The sequence below is a fragment of the Eimeria necatrix genome, genomic scaffold (assembly GCF_000499385.1).
Source record: "Eimeria necatrix Houghton genomic scaffold, Enh_scaff239, whole genome shotgun sequence".
Taxonomy (NCBI): Eukaryota; Apicomplexa; class Conoidasida; order Eucoccidiorida; family Eimeriidae; genus Eimeria; species Eimeria necatrix.
The window spans coordinates 11,853-37,105 of NW_013652971.1; the positions used below are offsets into that span (position 1 = coordinate 11,853).

The 25,253-nt window shown below is 48.1% G+C and overlaps 4 protein-coding genes across 4 annotated transcripts; all 4 read left to right on the forward strand.

Annotated features, from left to right (window-relative positions):
• Positions 1–1,557: 1,557 nt before the first annotated feature.
• On the forward strand, positions 1,558–3,820 carry ENH_00032530 (hypothetical protein, conserved; the record flags this gene model as incomplete). Its single annotated transcript, XM_013580239.1, has 8 exons — positions 1,558–1,836; positions 1,936–2,409; positions 2,600–2,684; positions 2,838–2,908; positions 3,074–3,144; positions 3,315–3,333; positions 3,516–3,605; positions 3,764–3,820. The coding sequence occupies 8 exons, from the start codon at positions 1,558–1,560 to the stop codon at positions 3,818–3,820; spliced, it is 1,146 nt and encodes a 381-aa protein (XP_013435693.1).
• A 3,279-nt stretch (positions 3,821–7,099) lies between these two features.
• On the forward strand, positions 7,100–8,362 carry ENH_00032540 (hypothetical protein, conserved; the record flags this gene model as incomplete). The annotated part of the gene is made up of 4 exons (XM_013580240.1): positions 7,100–7,414; positions 7,633–7,685; positions 8,071–8,146; positions 8,267–8,362. 4 exons carry the CDS (start codon positions 7,100–7,102, stop codon positions 8,360–8,362), a joined length of 540 nt encoding a protein of 179 aa, XP_013435694.1.
• Positions 8,363–12,024: 3,662 nt separating this feature from the next.
• Positions 12,025–13,584, forward strand: ENH_00032550 (hypothetical protein, conserved; the record flags this gene model as incomplete). Its single annotated transcript, XM_013580241.1, has 1 exon — positions 12,025–13,584. One exon carries the CDS (start codon positions 12,025–12,027, stop codon positions 13,582–13,584), a length of 1,560 nt encoding a protein of 519 aa, XP_013435695.1.
• A 2,829-nt stretch (positions 13,585–16,413) lies between these two features.
• On the forward strand, positions 16,414–22,570 carry ENH_00032560 (hypothetical protein; the record flags this gene model as incomplete). Its single annotated transcript, XM_013580242.1, is given in 8 exon segments — positions 16,414–16,677; positions 18,174–18,422; positions 18,428–18,781; positions 18,999–19,226; positions 19,526–20,347; positions 20,567–20,921; positions 21,191–21,424; positions 21,750–22,570. Coding segments are annotated over 8 exon segments (3,327 nt in total).
• Between the last annotated feature and the right edge of the window lie 2,683 nt (positions 22,571–25,253).

The following is a 25,253-nucleotide window of genomic DNA, read 5'->3' on the forward strand; positions in this document are numbered from 1 at the left end:
TGTGTGACTTCGCATAGCCCCTTCCAATATTGCTGCTGGCAAAGCTAGAAACGTCAGTGGGCAAGCACTACGGAACAAATTCTAAGTGAGGCGACAGATATCGCGAGACATTACAGGATGTGTGTTGCATTCCTCCGCGGCGCCGAAACCTTCCTTGCATCAGAGCAGAAAGCTCGATTCAACGTTTCTTATCGCGCTATTGCGCAATTTCGCACAATTATTTTATCGATTTCATTATTAGCGAGAGACCGCTTTATGCGAGCAGCCTGGCTAAAGGTACAATGTGGGGTGGGATCGACTCGGCACGGAATGTGTCGACCTGCTTGGGCGACGGGCAGAAATATTTGCAAATCCGAACAGTATCGCAATTATCTCGAAATAATATTGCCCTGAAGGAAAAATTTCCAAACAATGCATTGGATAGCTAGCGTGAGCCCCGACAATGGAAAATTTGAACGTTTGAGTTTGGGCCCAGCCAGACCCCTCCCCAGTCCTCCAGCCCCTCGTCTTTCTTATCTTCCATCAGTCCCAGCCGAAGTAGAGGAAATGTTAAATCCTGCCTTGCCAAATGTTCAGCAAGTATTGCGCATATGCGTGCTGACTTCACGATTACTCCTTGGCCTTTAACCGCGGCGGTTTCGAATCTCCGAATACACCGTACTCTAAAAGTGGAGCCTAGACTGCGTAGTGTCTCACTTTTACACATTCGTATATAATCCGAAAAATGCGATTCTAACATTTAAGCATTTTTGGTGAAAGCTGGGCCTACAGTTTAGTTTGCACTGCGTGCTATAGTGGTGAGCCTCCCGGGAAACTTCGTGTTGCATTCATAATCTCACGAGCACTGTGCTCAGTAGGCAGCGCCTGCACTTGCACTAGCGGGGTGACGAAGCTTTCGTATCGAAAGAAAAGTGTTATTATCCTGAGAATTTATACTTTACATAACAGAAAATAAGTATTTGAGGGCTTTAGAACGACGCGTGCCCGACTGCAAAGGACTGCTCCATTTTACCGGGCGGAGCGGCGCGTGGTGCCATTGCGTTGCCCCATTTCGATTCCCGTTCAGAAAACTTGAAACAATTTTATTTCAGTTCACTGGCTGAATTCTAGGGATTGCAATGAGAGACTTTTTTGCCTGAAGTACCTTTACCAGCGGCAGCTTGCTTGGAGATCTCTTCCAGAGCGGCAGAGGAAAAAAGCCTCTCCAGCCCTGAAAGTCAACAGCTGGTCCCTCCCAACTGACCGCACACGATTCAAGCAGTAATTTTTTGCGTAAAGTAGCGAGGCAAGTGTAAACTTTTTGCATCCGCCAAGGACGCCTGTAGTTGCTTCACTCGTAGTGACTTGAGGGAAAGTGCAAGCATTCAATTGATGCAACAAAAACGCGGACACGCGCTCAGGGATATAACCTCTACCGAAAGACCACGCTTTTAAGTTTGTGTTTTCGCAGGTATCGTGGCGCCTTGCCCGTGTTTCGACGATACAGGTTCTCTTCCAGTCCCGCAGGGTGTGCTGACGTGTTAAAGAAGCTATTCAGTGCTTCCTCAGGTAGTAAAGATGGGAGAAGGATCGGCTATTCCGAGAAATGCTAAACATATTCCAAGTCTGATGCTGGATGGGTCCTCTCGAATTGCTGCTGAGGCCCAGGACTCGAAGCAAAAAGCAATGATTCGTGGCGAGCTCTCCTATAGACCTAGTTTCTTCGCGGTTGTGGTTTTTGTAACCATTGCTTTTCTGATCTTGAAATGCGCCGTACACTTAGCTGCACATCGACCAAAGTCTGTCAGGTCTCTTGCTGGAGGTGACAACGACCAGCAAAGGCCCCTTTTGGAGGATGTAAGCGCAAATCACCTTATCTAGACTCGCAAGTGATATTTTTCTTTACGCTGACTGGTATGCAGACATTGCGCATAGTGCTGACTGCGTTTTCCCAAGGGCTCTTCTGGAAGTGAGGAGTGCGACGGACTAGAAAGTAGAAGCTCATCAGGTGCCCGTCCAAAAGAAGGCAAGCGGAGCCAAGGACTCGGCTGGAAGTTTTGGAAACGTCAACCCGGGAGGCCAGGGCCAAAATACAAGAGACAAAAAGACGATGACGAAAGCTCGCCTCTGCCGAAGCCGTCTACTTTGGAGGAACCGAAGCAAGAAGACAATAACGACAGCTCGCCTCAGCCGAAGCCTTCTACTTCGAAGGAACCTAAGCATACCAGCAGAAGGCCGCCAACTCTTCCTTTGCCGAAGCCGTCTAGTTCGAAGGAACCTGAAGATGCCAGCAGGAGGCCGCAAACTTTCCCACAAAGGCGCAGAAGGAGCAGACTAACTATTAAGGGCATGAGAGTTGGAGATCCAGAATCTTCTCACTACGACGAACTCTCTCTTCCCTTCAGCCACCCATTGCTTGGAATTGGGAAAGTAAGTTCGGTATGATGCTAGCAGTTGTCAGGAGCCTTCTCAGGAAGTAACCTTGTTCGGTGTGAATTTTCGCAGGTCACTATTTTCTTTTGTGCTGTTGCTTCCGCTTGTTGGCTGCTGCGTGGTTGGAACGACAACAGTTGGTCTCGCATGCCTGACTTCTAGACTCTGTACGAACTTTTTCTTTCAGAGGCACCGAGGCCTGCGAAATATTATGGAAAAAGCTGGAACTACTGCAAGTTCTATCTGCTTTCCCCACACTAAAAAGATTCACAGTAAGATAGTTGAATAGGCTCAAATTAAAAGCGTGGCCCTGGAGACAAGGCTGGAGACGTTTCTGATCAAGTGTCTTGGAACATTAGCTTGCAAGTCGACCCGCTGTTCTGCACAAACATTGTCCAAAGAGTGGCTTGCAACATGTTTTGCAGCTCATTACACGGCATGGGTTTCGACTGATGGTGGGGAAGAAATTGAAGTTCATGTTGAAATAGAAGAGATAGTAAGCAGTTTGACTGCTACTGCCCTTCACGAGCTTCACGTCTAGCGCTGCTCACGAGTTGCCTCTGCCCAGCGGTCACGTCAATGCGTGCAGCACAGAGGAGTGGGCAAGGCACCGATGTGGGAGAGAAACGCATTTGACCGCCTCTACCATTTTTGTTTACAGACCAAGAAGAGGGCCAGCCCGTGGACTCGGCTCAGAATGCTCCTTTCTCTAACTCATTTTGACCACCGACATGTCCGAAAAGCAAACATTTAGCCACTTTTCGGCTGCTGCTGTGCGTGGACGGAAGTTGGGCTGATTGTAACGCATCATGGTGCTGTGTTGTCAAATCTTGCCTGTGGGTGTGCAGTTTAGACGCGATGTGGAAGCTACGCTCGAAAAAATGATTGCCAATGCCGTTAAGGATGTTGAAGAAGGCACTTGTGGGCGCAACGTGAAATTTTAAAGAAAATTGCAGGCTTCTTGATGTCTTGGCAGCACCTGATAGTCCATTCGAAACAGACAGCTCTGCGAAACTGCGGGTTGGCTATATGTTTTGTCTCACTGAAACACTGCCCAGTGAGCTTCTGTCGTATTTTGTGTGGAGGCTTTGTCGTGCCTGCAGCCGCAGAGAGCAAGAGAAGCAGCGCCTCCACGGAGCTCCAAAGGCCAGATGGTACAGTTTGCAAGGGTCCAGTTTTGCTCAAAGTCTACGGTAAGCTCTGCATGAAATCTAAAGAGTTGCTCTGAGCATGGCTAATCACAGCACTGCATATTTTCGAGTTAAACTCAAGCTCAAGAAAGAAATGAAACCCATTACAACTACTGCATATTTCTAGTTTAAACTCCTTTTGAATGATTGTGATTTCTCAGCCACATCCTCCAGCAAGAAACCAGAAGCAAAAGACGAATAATTATTGGAGTTTTTAGTTCGCCAAGGCGAACAGAAGCGTCGCACATGGTTGTGAGGCCCTTCCAAATTTGTGAAGGATTTCTACTTTCGAGGCGCTTGCGGCGCCTTGAAAATAGAAATCCGCGAGGAATTCATGCCTTGCAAATAGCCAGTTATGGTCAATACCTTGCTTTGCTATTGTCGGCCTTTTGCCATATTGTTTAAATTACACTGAGGTATTTTGTGCGAGATTTCTTTCAACAGCCTTCCGACAGACATAACTATAGTTTTCAAAGACAAAACTAAGTTACAGGGGGCGGCCAATTCACTACATGATTACTTGTACAGTTCAGCGTTCTGCGATATCGGCGGCTCAAACTAATGAGAAAGTAGCGTGCGGAACGCAACGCACGTTCTGTTCAAAAGTCTGCATTAGCTACCTTCTTCCAGACAGAGACGCAAACAGACCAACAGCTTCAGCTTTGAAGCAGTGCGGAAAAATGCAGAAAATGGTCCACGTCCGACTGCATATGCACAAAGTCTTGCGTGAACTAGGGAGCAGTGGGCATGCTCAATGCACTCCGCATGATCTAATGCCCGCGTTGGCTCCCCGGTGCGCATGCACACACCTGGCATTTCGCTTCCCATTTTGTTTTGGGACTGCATAACGGCAGCACTGATTTCGTACTGCTTGCGAACGTGCGAAGCCCCTGTGGGCAGCAGTGAGTGAATATGCAGCCTGCAGTCCATTTGCATGCACCCTTGCCAGTGTTGGGACGAAAAAACCACAGGAACAATGGCTGCAGAATATATTAGCAAGTACAATAACAGCACAACATATCAACATATATTTCATATACAGGCTAGATACCCCGACAAATACCCGCGGAAACCTCAAGAGTTTCACTGCTTCGTGAGTCCCTTTCACAGGTCAGCATTTCCTTCAAGGCTTTTAAAATGTATGGCAGGAATCTTTGCAGTTGCACGGAGAATTATATATAGGGCATTGAAAGAAACTCGACCACTGAAGATGGGCATTTGCAAAGCCGACAATGCTTGAGCAGACTGCCGAGAGAGGGGGCTAGGGGGCAGACATGCCACCATGTTGCTCTTCCGTCGCTCTATTATTTCTTGCATCACTATTTGATGCTGTTTAGATGAATCTTAGAGCAGAAGGCGCATCGCGGCGCTCCAGCTTGCTACATGGCACGTTTGCGAGGCCAGAAACTGATGGAGTTGTCTTTGCGGTCAGGCCAAGCCAAGCTTTCGAATTTGAAGGATATTCCCCATGAATAAGTAAGTAATTCAAAACTAAGCGGGTGAAAAAAGAGATACATCCAGTTCAAGGGCTACTCGATGACGCAATCTTCGTCGTTAGTCACTGCGACCCCACGCCATCCCCTTTTGTGTCCAGTTTGAGTAAGGAGCCAAAACATCCATATTTCGCTATATTATTGTAAATTGTGTGCACTTAGCATGCAGACACGAGGCTTACGTCGCAAGATTCGTGGTTGTGAAGCCCAAGATTCCCCACCCTCCTGCACCCACCCAGAAGAGCAGTTTGTGCTTTCTGGCGTGACCTTCTCTACTTGCTCACAAAAATCTAAATTTCCCTTATTATCTCCAGCATAATTTATTTTGAAGAAGTATCTCAATGCAGTGATTATGCTGCAGTGCTGCGGGGCCAAAATTGCCTATGCTGCTAGGAGAACCATAGCCTGAGTCTCCTGGACATATTCGAAGGATTCAAAGGACAAATCGGGCTCTCTGTTGAAAACCCCCACAAAAATATTGTCTCGAGTAAATATAATCAATATAGTGTTTTTCACTTTGAGGCCTTCAAGAGCAAACTTGCGTCTTTAAGGCCGCTGCCTAATTGAAGAACAAGCACTTCACGCCCCCTTGCTCTTAAATTATCACTGCTGTTCAAATGCCAACCAACAGCGAGCGGAATAACGATACGGAAGAGAAACAAAATTTGTAGAGTTGGATTGTCTGTAGAGCGGCGGTTGAATCGCGAAGATGTGGACTTTGGGAATGCTGCTTTGTTGTAACAGATCGCTCTGCCTCTGAGGCTTGCGCCCAGCGCAAAGTGCAGAATACAGAGGCAATCGCCTCTGTTTATGGCCTTCGAGTTAAGTAACTTAAGTTAGCATGCGCATTAATCAATTATTCGTCCTAAATATAGCCTTTTTGTGCGCATCTGGAGGACAAGAAGAGCTTCCACGAGGCTTCGGGGACAAAAGAGACATGGCGGCAGATTGTAACACCTTGCACTATGAGCACTTGGCTTCCCGAAACTAAGAATCCAAACCCAAAGAACTTCCAGTCTTAATTTAAATACCCAGGCAAGCCTAGAGTGGTGGAAGGGAGCGAAAACAGACTCATTTAGCTCTCCGGTGCGCTCCCCTGGCAACACCATCATCTCCCTGAGGGGTGACTGCATTCAGAGCTTCTTGAGAACGGTTACCAGTGCCGACTTGCCCAGTAAGTGTTTATATGCAGCAGGAAAAGATTTATTCACGAGCTTCTTTTGCTTAACGATAGGGGCAAATGTTCTCACTTCGGAAGGCCCACAGCGTACTTCGAAGACCTTCATTGTACTGTCTCAGGAAGCAACAATGGACCAAAAAATGGACTTTTCCGACGATCTCCAGCTAAATACCAGTCCAAAGCTGGATAATAAGGGCGGAAGTGACAAGCTATTGCGGGGACGGAGGGCCGGTGGCCTGCAGGCATACTTCCTAGCTCTCGTCATTTCAATTGCACTTGTATATGTAGTTTCGAAGTGCGCCGCGCGCATAGAGGAATATTCCTCATGGCGCGTCAGGCGGCTTGCAGAGAAGGAAGGAGATTCGAAAGATTCAACTGTGGTGAGCGCGAAAACAGTGAGCACTTCAGTCTTCACAGATGCAAGTTTCAGCGAACTTCTAGTGCGTCACTTGTGGCTGGCGCATCCTGCCTTCTTTGGGATCTTATTAGGACTCCGCTGAAGGAGAATGCATCGAATTGAGGGCGGTGGTCCCACCAGAACAAGGCTTGCGTTGGAACTGGCCTTTCTGGCCAAGAGGCCAACCAAAACCTGATGCTCAAGAGGTAGGAAGCGAAAACCCTTACGGAGGCAAAACGGGGCATTCAATGTCTGGTGAGGTGCAACTGCTAGTGTGCAACTTGCCAGGGTATCAACTGCTCCTCAGGAGGGCCTGTTGAGAGAGAGCGCTTGGCAACGAAAGTCTTGGAGCTTCCCTTCTCTTCCATTCGGCACACAACGCCAAGGGTTTCAAAAAGTGGAATGCCTCACCTGCGGAGATGACGACATGCCTTCGACATCCTCTGGGCAGCGCGCCTCTTGGAGCGCTGGCCCTTGGCACACTGGCGCTTCTGGCGACTCTGGCGATTCTGGCCAAGACTCTGAAAGCCAAACATTAATTACCACAGGAGACGGAGCAAGCGCGGGGCCTTCGACCTCTACTGCAAGCGAAAGCTTCCCTGCACAAGCAGCAGGAGGACCAGCTCACGGGGGAAAGCGCAGTCGGCGGCATCGAACTCTGCTCCGGCTTGGAGATGTGAACTCTCCTCACTACTTGAACTTGACGAGCGCACCCGACTGGCGGAGGCTTAAATGGGAATGGGTACGCTGTTGACTATACCTGCGCTGACTGGGATCAGTTTTGTGTGGAAGTTGAAAATCGATCGGCGAAGATGCTTGCACGTCTTTGTTCGCCGGATTTGAAACTGCGGACACTTTACGTCTGACATCGTATGTTAATTTGCTATTCCGATTTTGCCTACGTTCGTTCTGCTATTACCTTTTCCAGGGACACGAAAAAGTGCAGAAGATGCTGGAGAGTCTCGGTTTCGCTGCAGCAAGTTTTTGTTTCGCACACGACGGAATGTTCAAAAGTAAGTTAGGAAGTCTCGTTTCTAACGTCGATTAAAAAGAAAGGCAACAGCGCACCTAGATGTGAAACCGGCTTTGCCTAACTTGTGGCTCGAATTCCTGCGGAGCCTGCTTGCGAGGTAACCTCTCGCCACAACACATCTGTGTTTCCTAAGCTGTTTTGAAAGTCTTGCAGGCCACTTGGTCACGACGCATACTTTATCTAATGGCGAAGAAGTGACTGTTAATGCTAAGATCACAGAGCTTGTAAGTAACTTAATGCCCAATGTGTTTCTGAATCCTATGCAATCTGCAAGCGATTCAGAGCTGATGACTCATAGATGCACAAAAAAAGCTGCGAAACGTTTCCTTGGGATTAGCGGCGCTGGTGCTTGGTTTGTTTTTCAGCAAAGCACCTACCCGACCGCTCTATCCCGTCTGGGAAGATTCATGTCGTCTAGCAACTGTTCCTATCGACATGTGCGTGAGATGTTTCCCCTTACATTTGGCAATTGGCCGCGTAGCTTAACATCAGCCAGGCCAACTGCTGTGAATCACGCCGCAGTTGCGACAACTTGCGTGTGGCTTATGTGTGGGCGTGCAGTTTAAGCGTGACGTATCGTTAGTAGCTGAGGAAATGGCGAGTATTTGTTTGGAGGAGGCCGAAAAGGGTATTCGTGCGTTCAATACGGTAGCTTGAAGTCAAAGTTATCTTTCTTGCAGTTTTACTGCTGTTCGCCCAGCATGTTCATGTGCCGAAGGGCCGTTTAATTCAGAAGCAATTTCAAGTTCAATTTGAGCGCTTGGAGGGCATGTAAGCTTGTAGACGCAAAGCATTGTGTTCGCTTGCAGCAATGGACGAAAGAACAACCCATATGGATATAATTTTGGAGAGGCCAGACTCCGTGCCGTGCACAGGAAGGGTTTTACTTGAGGTTTTCAGTAAGCTCTTAAAGGCCGCATCCTCTTAAAAGGCTTTTACAAGCACGTTCGACTTTGCAAGAATTTGAACTGTTCATCCATCAAAAGAATTGGGTGTAGGGAATCAGAGCAAAGCTTGGCACAATCATGGAACGTAGCCGCGCCCAACTAAATCTTTGACACTATTTTCAAGAGCTGTGTTTGCCTTTGCTGTTCGCAGTCACTCAGCCGACGCCAGAGGCTCCAGAGGCAGTTGAGTGAGCCTCAGGACTTGTCAACTATTTTTTCCTTCGTTTGGCGAGCCTAAAATTGGCCATTATTAATCGGAAGCGTAAATATGGATGTGCGGCTTTTTTTTATACTACTTCCAAGAGCTTGGCTGCGTCACAGTCAGGCGCTGGCGGCCGGACGGAGACTGGCGCTGCAGCCGTGGGATCCCACTTAGAGTCAGTGTTCGGTATTTTATCAAGGCAACACTTTTTATAGTTTTCCCACAGACATTACTTGAATTTTCACTGCAGGTATACTCCTGCGAGAACGCTTTGATAGACGGAAGTGCTATCTGAGGCTTAAGGTGCCCTTAGGCAATGCAAAGAGCCTGCAATTCCATGTGCAAGCGTTGCCCTTTATCCAGGTGCTGCCGACCCCTAGAGCTCAACTAAATCCTTCAAGGATGGGGAAAGACTGGAAATTTTGTTGTATATCGTGAAAAGTAGAGCTCCCACTCAGTGTTTTAGTCTCACTAGTGGTCCATTCGGCTTCAAATGCAGCCTGTTAATCAAAATGCAAAAGCATGGCCAACCAAACGCGTCAAAGTGAGCTTATATCCCCAGTTTAGTACCGAAGATCTCCTTATTCAGTGGAAATTTATCTTTAGAGCTGGCGCATCCCACATAGATTAGCAGCGTGCTAGGATAAGTGCGGCCGGTGTAGGAGGCTTGCGGGCCCTGTAGACGAGCTGGAGGCGATTCTGTATTGAATTGAATTCAATATTGAATTCGGCCTGTCTTTGATCTTTACGCTGCTTACACTCTGGAACCATTTCAACAGCTCACCATGCGGAGCTCTAGGTAGAAAGGTGTCCTTTGTTAGATCGTTAGCCGACCTCAGACTCAGTTCCATTTCTTCGTCTTGGGGCATTTTCACGTAATCTTTGCAATCCGTTGAGTAAACTTTGCACCTAGAAACACAACCGCCCAATAGAGGGCTGTGAAGGTTATTTCGATTTCTTATTGCAGCAAAGGAGCGGCGAGGCGCTGTTCCTGCAAAGTCCACGGGAGGTATTGGCGTGCAACAGTATTGGTTTGCAGTACAAGAGGAGCTGGGAACGTATGTGTCAAAGGGTGTCACTCGCCATCATTTATAGGCGTTGGTGTTACTGCTGGCTACCGATGTAGCTGTTATGTGGCTGGCATGTAAGCGGCCACTGGGTTTTCAAGGAAGCCGGCGCAGATTCCTGCAAGGCCACACAGTTGGGGAAGCTGGGAACAGTATATTAAGCTACAGTGAGGGAAGCTGGGAACTGTTTATTTTTAAAGTTCTGAAAGACGAGACTATGCCGCGAGTCCTCGTTAGATGCCGTATTAACGGGCTAAGACACATCCACGCGTTCGGCTCGATCCTGCTAGCAACTTTGCCAGCAATCTGCACCGAACCGCTGCAATAGTCGTGATATGCTTCATGTAAAAATCTTCGGTGATTACAAGGGAGCAGTAAACCTCTGTCACTTGCCGATGAACACAGTGGCCTACCACTTTTCAGTCAGAAGACTCTTGAGGCGTAGTTTACAGGTTCCGTCGACACATGTGGAAAACTCGCATTAATTATCCGTTGAGTCTTCACCAATTTATTTTGCAGTGTCTAAGCTTATTGCGAATTTAAGGCGCCATTTTATCACAAACTAGGGACAAAACAGCAGAGGATGCAACACCAGGCTACAGGAAGCTTTACAGGAAAGCCACGTAAGTTTCGCTTTTGGACCATGGTTTTGTAAGCTCCATACATCTTTGCTTCATACACATTTGCTCGCAAGTTAGGAGAGTTTATAAATTTGTGCAGTGTAAGCGCCATAAAAGCAGCAACGTAGCTGCTTCGCGATTATGCTGAGGGGAGTTTTTCGAGGCCGATCATACGCAGAGGACAAACAAGAAAACTGCGTGTTTTTGGGACTGCAAGGTCCGTTTCAGAAGGAATTCATCAATAATTCGTGCTGCCTCACTTGATATTGCGCCAATCATCAGTGGAAGGCAGCTCGCCGATGTGTTGGTCAAATGCGCTTCAAAGGCTCTCAGCACGCCTCCTAGCAGTCCTGCCTCTGCTCAACCGAATTTATGGCCTATCTTCGGGAATCTCTGTTTCCAAAATGGGGTCAGAAGGCTTATTGCGCTTCTTAGAAGCTGAAACACTCACGAGGAGTGGCGCGCCCACTGGAAAAGTGAGTCCCAAAGCCCCCCGGATCTGGTGAAATGCGCCGCTGAAAACGAGAGGAAAACGCTGGACGTCATTGTGCACTCTTCTCAGACAAACTTGAATTTTCACAGATGCTTGGGGAGAGGGCGCAGTGACGGCGAGAGGATAGAGAAACTCCTGAGTCGTGTTCTTGATACGAAGTATACCCACTAGCAACGGCAAGATTTTCATGTGCCCCGAAAACCTGGCTGCAGCGCCCTGTGTTTGTTGACAAATGCATAATCGAAAATATTTCACGGAATTACACTAACTATTTCGGCAATAGTGAGGCGCCGGCGCTACTGGATGAAAAGCCGAGGTTACTGGAATGCCGATGCGAGACGCTGGCGGTAGTCCGAGTCTTCGCTACACAGAACATGTCGTTGATGAGAGCAAGACAAATAAGCCTGTCTTTGAGACATTGTTTTTCATATCAACTGCAGCTTAAAGGCGGATTATTAACCAATGTACTGCAAGGGCTTCGCAGTAATTTACCTGTTGTCTCAGTTTTATGGCCTCGAAGATAGGTGGCGGACAGTTGCTACCTCTGAAACCCACCCTTCACACTCACTTAAAGTGTGAAACAAATCAAAGAAACCCAAAAATAAAGGAATCGCGACCAAATGTAGTCCGAGTTCAAACCAGACGCTGCTGCAGTTTTCCCGAAGAGGAGGTAGAACCAGTCCACAGGACTGCGTCATCAGCCTTGACGATGTGGGGTGAACAAGCCGCCTCCATACCTTTATTCCTACATGCCTGACAACAAAGAACCCTTTGTTTCTGTGTCTTTTGGGTTCATTCGTTCCGCTTTGCCTTCGAAACGCTCAACTGTTGGCCAGCGGAAGACTGTGATGCGGGGTGCTCGAGTTGCCGCCACGGCGCTCATAGCCGCGTAGATCTTCAACGTCTGGTTAATGCCTCATGTTTCCGTAATGTGCAGCTTAGTTGGAAAAGCTTTTGTCGTGGTCTCCTCCAGGCCTCTTTTTCGAAAAGATGAGCGGCGTATTCGAGCCTGCGGAAACAGGCTTAAGCGTGAGCTTAGGAAATGACGGCGTGGTACCTGTTGATATGGACAGTCTAGAGATTCACGAACTTTCATCCGACTCAAAGAAAACGGCCTCTATTCGTCGACCGAAGAGAAAGTTATTCTTCGTTCCAACGTTTTTCGCTGCTGTCGCTTTTTGTATTTTGGTGGGACTTCTGAAGCAACGGCTGCACCAGCCAGCCGACTCTACTGGCAAAGCTTTGCAAGTTTCTGATATTCGGCCTCCCGCAACTATCTCGGGGCGTTGGACCCACCGGCAACTGCCCGCCCAGTACGATGAGTGGGGCCTGCCGACGATAACACACTTTGAAGAAACCCTTTCCCCGACTCTGAAGCAAGGCAAAGAAGCGATCGCCCAGGCAGTTAAATCTGCACATTCCGAACCAAAGAAGAGCAGCAGACTCTCTGTAGACCCGGCGAACAGGCAGCACCTTGCTGCGAGAACTCTATCGAACGACAAGTCCGAGTCGCTGCTGGGAATGACAGTTGAACTCGAAAACGTAGTCCCGTTCAAACCCCGTGCGCAGAACAAACCTGTGCCTAGCAAAATGCGCATTACAAAAGTTGTGGGCTCGGACTCCTCGGGCTTGCTCGTTCTGGCAGAGGATCTCGAGTCCCGGGAGTTGTACACCATGCGCATTTGCATAATGCAAGCTCCTCTGGCGTCGGCGTTCTCCGACAGCGAGGGGCTCTTTGAAACAACTTCGTATTGGAATGACATTGACGCAAAAGTGGCTAGTCAGATCTCCAAGAGCACTCCGGAGGGCGGGGAAGACTCGCAGGAAATCGCCACCGTTCCGATTTACACTGCAAACGTTGCAGGTGCAACAGACGCCACTGTAATCAATGGAAGCTACGTTTTTGGTCAAGTTTACCTCCTCGAAGAGTTGCACGGAAGCATGCGGACTTTGGATCTGCGAGACGAAGCTCTTCTGCCACAAGTCAACGAATACGTTGCCAGCCGCTTGCTGCAGGTCTTCCTCAAACTGCAGAAGGCAGGAATAAGCAGTGCGGCTGTGGACTGGAGCAGTATCTTTGTGCGTCCCGACGGTTCTTTCGTCGTGAGCAGCTTTCGCTCCTCCGCCCCCTTCGGCTGGCCCTACGGGCCTTTTGCTGCGTTCAATCTGGAAAGATCTGAGCCGCAGCTCGTTCTCTCGATCTTTCGTTCCATCGAAACAAGCGAGGCCTGTTTGTCTCACCCTGCCGTCGACATGTGGCTTCTTGGGAGCCTCTTGTTCGAGTTGTTCACAAAGGGAGAATCTGCCTACGGCATGGACGAGTGGTACGAAATGGAGGACTCGAAGGAGCTGGCGAAAGCATTGCTTGAAAGGAAAACTAGATCTGAAATCTTGCGGCCACAGCTGGAAGCTGCACATGTTCCCGAAAGGTGGTCAGAGCTTATCCTGCGCTTGCTGGAGCCCGAAAGAGTCAACAGGATCACTGCTTTTGGAATTATGAAGGAGTTCCCCGACCTCGCACATCATATATCGCACAGGCTGTCTGAATAGTTCCTATGTGTGCTAGAATGCATCTGCATCACTTAGATTGGCCTGCGCCTCAGTCGCAGCAGGCGTAGCTGTTTCTGGCCCACTTATTCGCTGCCTGTTTGCGATCTCGAGCTCTCGAAAAGCCACCAAAGCCTCACAACCAGCTCCAATGATTCGCATGCACCAAAGTGGAAAAATTTGTAATGTGTGTGAAATTGTGGCGAAATTTGCCCACGAAAGATTGCAGTAACAGTCCTCAGTTCCAACACCTGTGTCGTATGCCGCGCCCATCGCATGGCATCGCGCATGCAAGAAAGTAAAGAGCTTTAACAATGCAATGGACTTTTGTCTACAGCTCATCATTTGTACGGCGCCACAGCAAAGAGCCCTGCCACCGCGCTTCCCAGCCCAGGAACTTGAACAGATCGGACATGTGTGGAGCCGCCGGCGCTTCACCTCAGAAACTCCTCAACTCCACGACAAAAGTGGTGGCCCGACCTTCCAGTTTTGTGATCTTGGAGATCGCGGGCCTGTCGACTTGGCTTTCGCTCACCGCGACTCTCTGTGTCGCTGACAGGCTGCTGCTCCTCCAGCTGCGGGTTTCGTGGCAAGTGCGAACTTTTGTGGTAGCAGGACTAAGACGGACTTCCCGCAGGTGCAGCAAAATCGTTTTGCGAGACAGACTCTGCGAAAAATCTGCACAAGTCTCGCGCTGAGGCACTTGTAGAGCTGCCTGCTAGCTGTGAGGATGTCTGCTGCCGCCCAGCTTGTGCCGCTGAGTTTTGCCGGTGTCTGCTGCTGGCCTCTGGCGAATAGTTTAAGATCTAAAAGAGGCAGGGGAAGGGCCAGCTAGATTCCGAGAGGGACTTGCAAGCTGCGAAGGGAAAGCCACGAGATCTGATGCAACTTCAGTTCCCATTCAGGTAGTCCGCTTCGAACTCTCCACTCCAAGGTCTTGTCTTGTTTTTCTTGAACTCGCAACGAAGCCGCGCACACTCAGCTGCACTGTTTCCGCAGCACTGCCGCGCAACCCTCGAGTCCGCCTGGCAGGATTTTTATTCTCGCTGCTGCTGCAGCAGCAGCTGCAGCAGCAGCAGCAGCAGCAGCAGCAGCAGCAGCAGCAGCAGCTGCTGCAGCAGCTGCAGCAGAAGCGAACTTTGTGAATGGCCGCGCGGAAGCGGGGGTTTGAACCTCTTAGCCGCAGAGTTGAAACTAACTTCTGCAAAGTTTTCAGCGAGGCTTTTATTCGGCTCGCAAAAGAGCCTCGTCTTGTGCTTTAATTCACTTCTGGAGAGGCTTCCCCTCTCGTTCATCTTTTTGCAAAACACAAAAACGAATTTTGAATAACTTCTTCGTTTCCACTCATCTTTTTGCAAAAAGACAAAAATGAATTTTGAATAACTTTTTCCTTTCCACTTTTATTAAAGTGTGCCGCAACTGCAGTGCTGCACTCAGTGCTAGAGTAACTCCCGTGGCCTCAGGCTTGCCTCAAATTATTCTGTTTTCTTGAACTTTTTTTTTTACGGAAACTTGAATTTTTATTTATTTGAATTAATCTCATGTGCATGCGGGGGCCACAGCAAGAAGCTTCTCCCGTGGCCTGAGGCCTCGGGCTAGGAGCTCTTCTGCAGAAACTCTGGGTTTCCAACTTGCAAATTCAGCAGCAGAGAGGCAAACTTTGCTTCCTTTTTAGTGACTAAAGGAGAAAAAAAACAGCGAAAATTTAATTCCCCGTTGAACCAACTCAGTCGCATGCTGGGGAGACTTTGCTAAAAGACAATACTGAAGTCCGCAGCACACACTGACAGCCCCCTGGGAACTTGCAGCAGAGGCCAGAACTTCAGAAGTAGATAGTGTTCGCAGAAGGAAAATGGGGGCTTTTAAGACTGCCAAATAGTGTTTAAAGGCACAGTGCAAAAGACAGAGACAAGTATGTCAGGCTAGCTACAGAAGAAGTCCTTTCTACGGAGGGGCAAATAACTGCTTAATCGCGGCAGTACGGGAGGAGGAACCTCCGCAACTAGAATGCCGTTTACGATATTGAAGTTGTTGAGTTGCAAAATGACCAAACTTAAAATTGAAGCTCAAGAAGCCGAAAATGCCGAATTTCTTGGCTTGGTTGCGCTCTTGCATGAGTACTGTTTCATGCGACGCAGAAATCTACAGAGCCAGAACCGAAAGTTGAACAGTCATTTCGGATCCTCTTAAGCTCTACTACTCCTGTTCTGAATATTTGCAGCACCTAAAGCCTCAAAGTCCGCTTTTTCAAAGTGTTTTATCGAGGAAAGCTGACCAATTTATTGGGAACCCAAGCACTGTCCCAGCTGTCCATACACTACAGCGCTGGAATGCCCACGCCGTTCGCTCCCGCACAGCCCGATCTAAAAGGGGGGGCAGTGGTTGTTTGGGGTCTTTTTTCAGCATTTTAGAACTTCTGCAAATGTTTTTACATGAAGTTTCTCTTTTTTTTATCTTATCGTGCAGAGGGGCTTCAAGGCTGCCAGCCCCATTCCTCCGCCGCCACTCATCTCGTTAGCATGGGGCTGGACCCGGCGGCTCGTGCATGCACTTGGAATGCTTGCGGCTCTTTGCGGGAGAACTGGTATTTCGAGTTGAAGCGTGCTGGTAATATATCTTTTGCGACGCCAACGGAAGAGGGCGGGAGCGAGAGCGGAGCCCAAGATGCGCCACGAGCACAAGCAAGGAACTTGGGGGCTGCTCGCGCGTGGCTCTGCGTAGGCGTTGCCGCAGTTTGCGGCGATCTCGTGCACTTTTCGAAAGCTTTCCGCGAACTGGACTGGCCAGCGCCCGCAGCCCCCGACTCCGCCGAAAAGCTGAACGCCCGCGAAGATGGCGGAGGCCTTCGAGCGCTTCAAGCGCTTCGAATACCGACAAAACAGCAACCTCGTGCTGCAGCGCGACCCCTACCTCACGGGGGCCCCCGGGGGGGCCCACCAGGGCGAGCCCACGGGCGAGCCGGAGTCGCTGGCGGGCCGCAAGTTGTACCCCATGGGGGACAAGGCCGAGCGGGGTTTGAAGAAGGAAGAAAAGGAAAAAATCGGAAAAAGAAGAAACAAACTCAAGGAAGGAGGCCTTGCCAAAAGAGCCAAACTCGTAAGTGCCCCAACACCCCACCACTTGCTGCTGCTCCTGCTGCTGCTGCTGCTGCTGCTGCAGCAGGCGCTGCAGCAGGCGCTGCTGCTGCGGCGCTGCAGCAGGCGCTGCTGCTGCGGCGCTGCAGCAGTTCCTGCTGCTGCTTCGCTGCAGCAGTTGCTGCTGCTGCGGCGCTGCAGCAGTTGCTGCTGCTGCTTCGCTGCAGCAGTTGCTGCTGCTGCGGCGCTGCAGCAGTTGCTGCTGCTGCGCCGCTGCAGCCGCGTGACTTGGCAACAATTAGCAAGTGCTGTTTGCTGCAGCAGCGTGCAAGTGTCTTTTGCTGCGCACTTTCCACAAAGCAGCATTTGCACGTTTCTCTGCTGCTCTCTGCATGCAAGTCGAATCGAATTCCAGCAAAACTGCTGCTGCTGCTGCTGCTGCTGCTGCTGCTGCTGCTAATTGTTGCTTTTTTATTTCTTTTTTATTATTTGCAGGACATCAAGAAAGGGTCGACAGTGCTGGACGCAGATGTGACGGAGAATTTTTTTTACCGGCCGACGACGCGCGCGACGCACCAGGTGTACGAACAGCTGCTGGTGCTGCTGCAGCAGCAGCTCGGCGACCAGCCCGACGAAGTGCTGCGGGGCGCAGCAGATGAAGTTTTGCAAGTTTTGAAAGAAGATGGACTCAAAGAAGGAGACAGAAAAAGGGGAATTGAGGCTGTCTTGGGGGCTCTTTCTCAAGAGCGCTTCACCAAGCTTTTCCAGCTTTCCAAAAACATCACTGACTTCATGGGAGCCGACCAAGAAGCTGACGAAGCAGGTAAAGCCCCGCGGCTTTTCTCTTTTCTTCTGCAGCAGCAGCATGCATGCAGCAGCAAAGCTGCTGCAGGCTGCAGCAGCATGCATGCAGCAGCAAAGCTGCTGCACGCTGCAGCAGCATGCATGCAGCAGCAAAGCTGCTGCACGCTGCATGCATGCGCGCGCTTGCTGTTTCTCCGCACACTCCAAAGTCTCAGACTTGTTGCGCTTTGCCACGCTTTTGCATTTATGTGCCGGGAGAAGCAGCAGCAGCAGCAGCAGCAGCAGCAGCAGCAGCAGGTTGAGTTCTTGTGCTGTTCAGCCCCTGCTGCGGCGAATTCGCATGCATTTTGAGCGGTTTGACTGGACTTTGCTATCCTAGTTGCGCCTGAGTGCTCGTGCATGCATGCATGCAGATTGCATGCATGCATGCATGCATGCATGCAGATTGCATGCATGCATGCAGATTGCATGCGTTTGCGACCCTAGTTGCGCCTGAGTGCTGGTGCATGCATGCATGCTTGCAGATTCCATGCGTTTGCGATGCCAGTTGCGCCTGAGTGCTCGTGCATGCATGCATGCAGACTGCATGCATGCATGCAGACTGCATGCATGCATGCAGAGTGCATGCATGCATGCAGATTGCATGCATGCATGCAATCTGCATGCGTGCATGCAGATTGCATGCGTTTTGCGACTGTCACCTTTTGGCCGCAGCGGAGCCGGACGCGACGGCGGGAGTGGCGGTGGTATTTGACGAAGAGGAAGAAGGCGAAGAGGACTTGGACTACTCGGACATGGAGGCGGAGGGAGAAGAAGACGAAGACGAAGAAACTGAAGAACAAGAAGAAAAAGAAAAGACTTATTTGGCGGCGAAGAACCTCGACGAAGAAGAAGTGGACAACTCCGAAACGCAGTACTCACTCGACGTTTCCAAGATCGACCCCCACTGGCTGCAGCGGGAACTGAACTCCGTCTTTGCAGATCCGAACCAAGCCGTGGCCACTGAGAAGGAAATCTTGTCGATTTTGCCGATTCCGGACATTCAGGAGTGCGAGAACAAGTTGGTGTTGATTTTGAAGTACGAGAACTTCGAACTTGCGAAGAAAATCCTCAAAAACAGGTGGAAGCTCTTCTACTGCATTCGCCTCGGCCAGGCCCAAACCACCGAGGAAAAGGAGGGCATTCGCGAGGAAATGAAACTCTCCCAAGAAGGCCAGGAGGTCCTCGAGCTCCTCGACGCCCTCACCTCCAGGCGCAACAAGGAGAAGGAAGTCACCCTCAATGTCCGCAAGGAAGCAGCAACGCTTGCTGCCAAGGCCCAGGTAACTGCTGCTGCAGCGCATGCAGCTTTTGGGGCTTTGTTCCGCTTGAAGAGGGGCTTTGCTGCTGCTGCTGCTGCTGCTGCGGCTGCGGCTGCGCTGGCTGTGGAAGGAAGCTGCGCGATCCTCCGGAATTTGCGCCAAGTTCCCGCTGAAGTCGATTTATTTGAACTCTTTTTTACTTTTTTGAACTCTTTTGCAAGTTTTCTTTCCTGATCAGGCCCGGGACGCCTCCCTTCGAGCCGCAGAGGCCGACGACGACGCCACCGCCCTCGGCGGAGGCTCCCACGGCGCCCCCGGCGGCCACGTGGGACCTTCTAGCCAAGCCGCCCAACGCAAACCCACGGGATCTGTGGACTTGCAAAGCATTGCTTTTCACCAGGGCAGCCACTTGATGGCGAACGCGAAGGTCAAACTGCCCGACGGGACGCAGCGGATTGAGACTAAGGTGAGCTCCGGCGCAGCACCTCCTCCGTGTTTGAAAGGAAACCCAAATTCAGCTTCTCCAGTTTGCAGTGTTGTGTTCATAATTGCATTTCGCATGCAAGTGCCGGTGAAGGGGCAGGGGAGGCTTCAGCCACAACGGCAATCCACACTTTTTGCACAAGTCTTTTGGTTCTCTGAGCAGTTCCGTGTGGTGTTTCCTGCCACTTTTGGCCTTTTGGGAAAGCCTTTTAGAGCCATGTTTTTCATAATTCATAATTTCATGAAGGGGAATGTGGGAAGCTGTTTGTTGGTGGTTTTCAGAGTTACGACGAAGTGATCGTGCCAGCTCTGAAGCGGCCGGCGGAGAAGACCGAGGGGCTGGTGCTGGTGTCTTCGATGCCGGAGTGGAGTCAGCCGGCGTTCGCGGGAGTCGGAGTTGACCGACTTAATGCACTGCAGTCGAAAGTTTATGACATTGCTTTCAACGCTTACGAGGAAAATCTGCTGTTGTGCGCGCCGACGGGGGCGGGGAAGACGAACGTGGCGATGCTGGCGATGTTGAACGTGATCGGGCAGTACAGACACCCGGCGAGCGGCGCGCTGGACTTGAAAGGATTCAAAATCATTTACATTTCGCCGATGAAGGCGCTGGTGGCGGAGCAGGTGCAGGCCTTTTCGCAGCGGCTGCAGCCGTTTGGAGTTTCCGTGCGGGAGCTGACGGGCGACGCGAACTTGACGCGGGAGAAGATCGAGGAAACGCAAGTCATCGTCACAACTCCGGAAAAGTGGGACATTATAACTCGGAAAGCGGGCGAAAGAGCTTACACGCAGCTCGTTCGACTTGTGATCTTTGACGAAATCCACTTGCTGCACGACACCAGGGGCCCCGTGCTAGAAGCCATAGTGGCCCGCACCATCAGGCAAATTGAAATGTCGCAAGAACACATCCGACTGGTGGGGCTTTCCGCGACTTTGCCCAACTACGAAGACGTGGCGGTCTTCCTGCGAGTCAAGCCGGAGCGGGGGCTCTTTGTCTTCGGCAACCACTACCGCCCAGTGCCTCTGAAGCAGACTTACATTGGAATAAAAGACAAGAAAGCCATCCGCAGATACAACACGATGAATGATGTCACTTACGAAAAGGTGCTTCTGTTCAAAAGCCAGTCTTCGAGTTCAATCTGCTGCAGCGGCTGCTCCTGGGAACTGGAACTTGAACAACAACGGCCTTTTCAACTGCTAAGAGGCCAAGTTTAACTAGTGGAATTCAACTTAGTTAATGCATGCATGCGCTTCGTGCTGATGCGCTCGAGCTGCTGCTGCTGCTGCTGCTGCTGCTGCTGCTGCTGCTGCTGCTGCTTTCAGGTTCTGGAGTGCGCTGGGAAGAACCAAGTGCTCATCTTTGTGCACAGCCGCAAGGAAACAGTGAAGACGGCGAAGTTCATATGCGACGCGGCTCTTCAAAAAGATACGCTGCCGCGTTTTCTGCAGAGTTTTTCTGCAAGTCGGGAGATTCTGCAGGCGGAGGCGGAGGCTGTCAAAACCCAAGACTTGAAAGACCTGCTGCCTTACGGCTTCGCCGTTCACCACGCGGGACTTCCCCGAACGGACAGAAAACTCGTGGAGGACTTGTTTGCTGACAGACACATTCAAGTTCTCGTGTCCACTGCGACTCTGGCCTGGGGTGTCAACCTTCCCGCCCACACGGTCATCATCAAAGGTCAGCCTTCCGTTTATCTTTGCATTCCATTTATCTTTCTTGTTTGGACTTTTCTAAAATGAATAAAAGCAATAAACCTTTAGAGTAATTGCCGGGATGCAAACTACAGTGCAGCAGTTGACCTGCAGCAGCGGTGCCCGCTAGTATTCATGTTTCAGACTGGCCACGTTCAAGTTCATTCCAGTGTACGGACATTAATTTCGAAGCATCTTGAAGTCATTATGGCTTCTTTTGTGAGTTATTTTTGTTTTTTGACTTTGTTTCGGCAGGAACTCAAGTGTATTTGCCGGAGAAGGGCGCGTGGTCGGAGTTGTCGCCAATGGACATCTTGCAAATGATGGGCCGCGCGGGAAGGCCGCAGTACGACACCGGCGGCCACGCGATCTTAATAACTCAGCACAGCGAACTTCAGTTTTATCTTTCTTTGAATAATCAACAACTCCCAATTGAGTCCCAAATGATCCAGTGCTTGCCAGACATGCTCAACGCCGAGATCGTGCTCGGTAAGCCGGGGCCGCCGCGGCCTCCCTGCATGCAGCAGTGGGACTTCGAACGGAGTCAGAGTTAGAGAATTATAAAGTTGGAATTATAAAGTTGGAATTATAAAGTTGGAATTATAAAGTTGGAATTATAAAGTTGGAATATTTTCAAACGCGCTTTGCTGCTTCTACCCCGGACTGAATTCTAGTTGAACTTCAAATCCGAAATTCGGCGGAGTCGAGGCTTTAGAGAGGAGCATGAAAAGTTGCAGAAGATGAACAATTGGATCTTTTTCTTTTGTTGCAAAAGATGAACAATTAAATCTTTTCTTTTTTTATTTGAATTCAGGATCCGTGAGAAGCAGAGAAGACGCTGTGCACTGGCTGGGGTACACGTACTTGTACGTGCGGATGCTGAAGGCGCCTTCGCTGTACGGCGTGCCGCCGGAGTTGGTGTTGGGGGACAAACTGTTGGAGCAGTACTGCATAAACTTGGCGGACTCTGCGTTGAAAACTCTGGATCGGCACTTTTTGATAAAATACGACAAGAGAACTGGCACAATCCACGTGACAGCGATGGGGCGGGTGGCGAGCCACTACTACATAAAGCACCAGACCATTGCGGTGTACAACGAGCACTTGAAACCGACTCTGTCGGATATCGAACTCTTGCGGCTTTTTTCGCTGTCTTCGGAGTTCAAGTACATGCCAGTTCGCGAAGAAGAGAAGCTGGAGCTGCAGCGGCTCATGGAGCGAGTTCCAATCCCCGTTAAAGGCTCTCCCGATGAGCCTTCTTCGAAAGTTAATGTTCTGTTGCAAGCTTACATCAGCAAGCTGAAGCTGGAGGGCTTCGCCATGATGGCCGACATGGTGTACGTACAGCAGAGCGCCAGCAGAATCCTCCGCGCCATCTTCGACATTTGCTTGCGAAGAGGTTGGGCACAACTTGCAATCCGCTCTCTTCAACTTTGCAACGAAGTCCAGGGCCGCATGTGGAGCACCATGACTCCTTTGCGGCAGTTCAAAGTCCGTCTTGTTTTAAAAGGTCTTCTCGACTTTCAAGAAATCCTGCAGTCTGTGCCAGCACTTGTGCTTTTTGCATTCAAATTCCTTCTATTTGCAATTCATTTAGTGCATTTTGCATTAAAATCTGTTCTGTTTTCCTTTTAAAGAGTCTTTTGCATTAAAATCTGTTCTTTTTTCCTTTTAAAGAGTCTTTTGCATTAAAATCTGTTCTGTTTTCCTTTTAAAGAGTCTTTTGCATCAAAATCGCTTCTATTTTGCGTTTAAAGAGTCTTTTGCATCAAAATCCCTTCTATTTCCTTTTAAAGAGTCTTTTGCATTAAAATCTGTTCTTTTTTCCTTTTAAAGAGTCTTTTGCATCAAAATCGCTTCTATTTTGCGCTTAATGAGTCTTTTGCATGAAATCCCTTCCATTTCGTTTCAATTCGTGCAACTTGCATCAAAAGTCCGCTTTACTTTCCTTTTAAAGGTTCTTTTCAACAAAACCCCTTTTATTTCCTTTCAATTAATCCAACTTGCATTAAAACCATTCCTTTCAAAGACTCTTTCCTTCCCCTGCATGCAGGTTCTACCCGAAGAACTGCTGCGCAAAGTCGAGAAGAAAGACCTTCCTTTCGAGCGTTACTACGACTTGACCTCCACTGAAATCGGAGAACTCATTCGAGTTCCGAAAATGGGAAAACTTCTCCACCGATTAATTCATTCTTTTCCAAAACTTGAACTTGCAGCTTTCGTCCAGCCTCTCAGCCGCTCCTGCCTCGTTGTTGAACTCACTCTCACCCCCGACTTCCAGTGGGACGCCAAACTCCACGGAAACGGAGAAGTCTTTTGGATCCTCGTCCACGACGTCGACTGCGAACAGATTCTTCACCACGAGGTAGTTTCTTTTTGACTCTTTTGATTGTTTTTTGATTCTTTTTTGATTCTTTTTTGTTTATTTGGATTGGTTTTAGTTTATTTGGATTGTTTTTGGTTTATTTGGAGTGTTTTTAGCTTCTTTGGAGTGTTTTTAGTTTCTTCCATTTACTGTCCACGACGTCGACTGCGAACAGATCCTTCACCACGAGGTCTTGTTCTTTTTAGTCTATTTTTAGTTTCTTTTTAGTTTATTTGAATTGGTTTTAGTTTATTTGAATTGTTTTTAGTTTGCTTGGAGTGTTTTTAGTTTCTTTGGAGTGTTTGTAGTTTCTTCCATTCTTTTAGTTTCTTCCATTTGTCGTCCACGACGTCGACTGCGAACTGATCCTTCACCACGAGGTCTTGTTCTTTTTTGATTCTTTTTTGATTCTTTTTTGATTCTTTTTTGTTTATTTGAATTGTTTTTAGTTTATTTGAATTGTTTTTAGTTTATTTGAATTGGTTTTAGTTTATTCGAATTGGCTTTAGTTTATTTGAATTGTTTTTAGTTTATTTGAATTGGTTTTAGTTTCTTTGAGTTCTTTTTTGTTTCTTCCATTTATTGTCCACGACGTCGACTGCGAACTGATTCTACACCACGAGGTCTTCTTTTTAGTTTCTTGAATTCTTTTTAGTTTCTTGAATTCTTTTTTGTTTCTTGAATTCTTTTTTGTTTCTTGAATTCTTTTTTGTTTCTTTCCATTCTTTTTAGTTTCTTTGAGTTCTTTTTTGCTTCTTTGAGTTCTTTTTAGTTTCTTGAATTCTTTTTTGCTTCTTTGAGTTCCTTTTTTGCTTCTTTGGATTCTTTTGCGTTTCTTTGAGTTCTTTTTTGCTTCTTTGGATTCTTTTTTGCTTCTTTGAGTTCTTTTTAATTTCTTTGAACTCTTTTTAGTTTCTTTGAACTCTTTTTAGTTTCTTTGAACTCTTTTTAGTGTGTTTGAACTCTTTTTGGTGTCTTTGAACTCTTTTTAGTTCTTTTTTGTTCTTTGAGTTCTTTTTTGTTCTTTGAGTTCTTTTTTGTTTCTTTGAATTCTTTTTTGTTTCTTTGAGTTCTTTTTTGCTGCTCTTATTTCCTCGGGAACTTCTTTTGGTGCTTTTTCGAATTCGCCCGCTGCGGGAGTTTGCTTGGAATGTTCCGCCCAACACATTTATAACATGTTTTAACACATTTTATAACATATTTAACACATTTATAATGGTTTAATACATTTATAATGAGTTTTAATCCATTTATAACATGTTGTAACACATTTTATAAACATATTTAACGCATTTATAATGTTTTAATACATTTATAATGTGTTTTAATCCATTTATCACATATTTGAACACATTTTATAACATATTTAACGCATTTATAATGTTTTAATACATTTATAATGTATTTCATTACATTTATAACATGTTTTAATACATTTATAACATGTTTTATTACATTTATAGCATGTTTTAATCCATTTATAACATGTTTTAACACATTTACAACACGTCTTAACACATTTATAATACGATTTACTACATATATAACATGTTTTAACACACTTATAACATGTTTTAGTACATTTACAATACTTTTAAACACATTTAAAACACGTTTAACACATTAAAAACCCGTTTTAGCGCATTTAAAACCCGTTTTAGCACATTTAAAACATGTTTAGCAGATTTACAAAACAACTACCACATTAAAAACCCGTTTTAACACATTTAAAGCCCGTTTTAGCACACTTAAAACCCGTTTTAACACATTTAAAGCCCGTTTTAGCACACTTAAAACCCGTTTTAACACATTTAAAGCCCGTTTTAGCGCATTAAAAACCCGTTGTAGCGCATTTAAAACATGTTCAACAGATTTACAAAACAATTACCACATAAAAAACCCGTTTTCCGCATTGAAAATGCATTATAAACTTTTCTTTTCTGCAACTTGTGG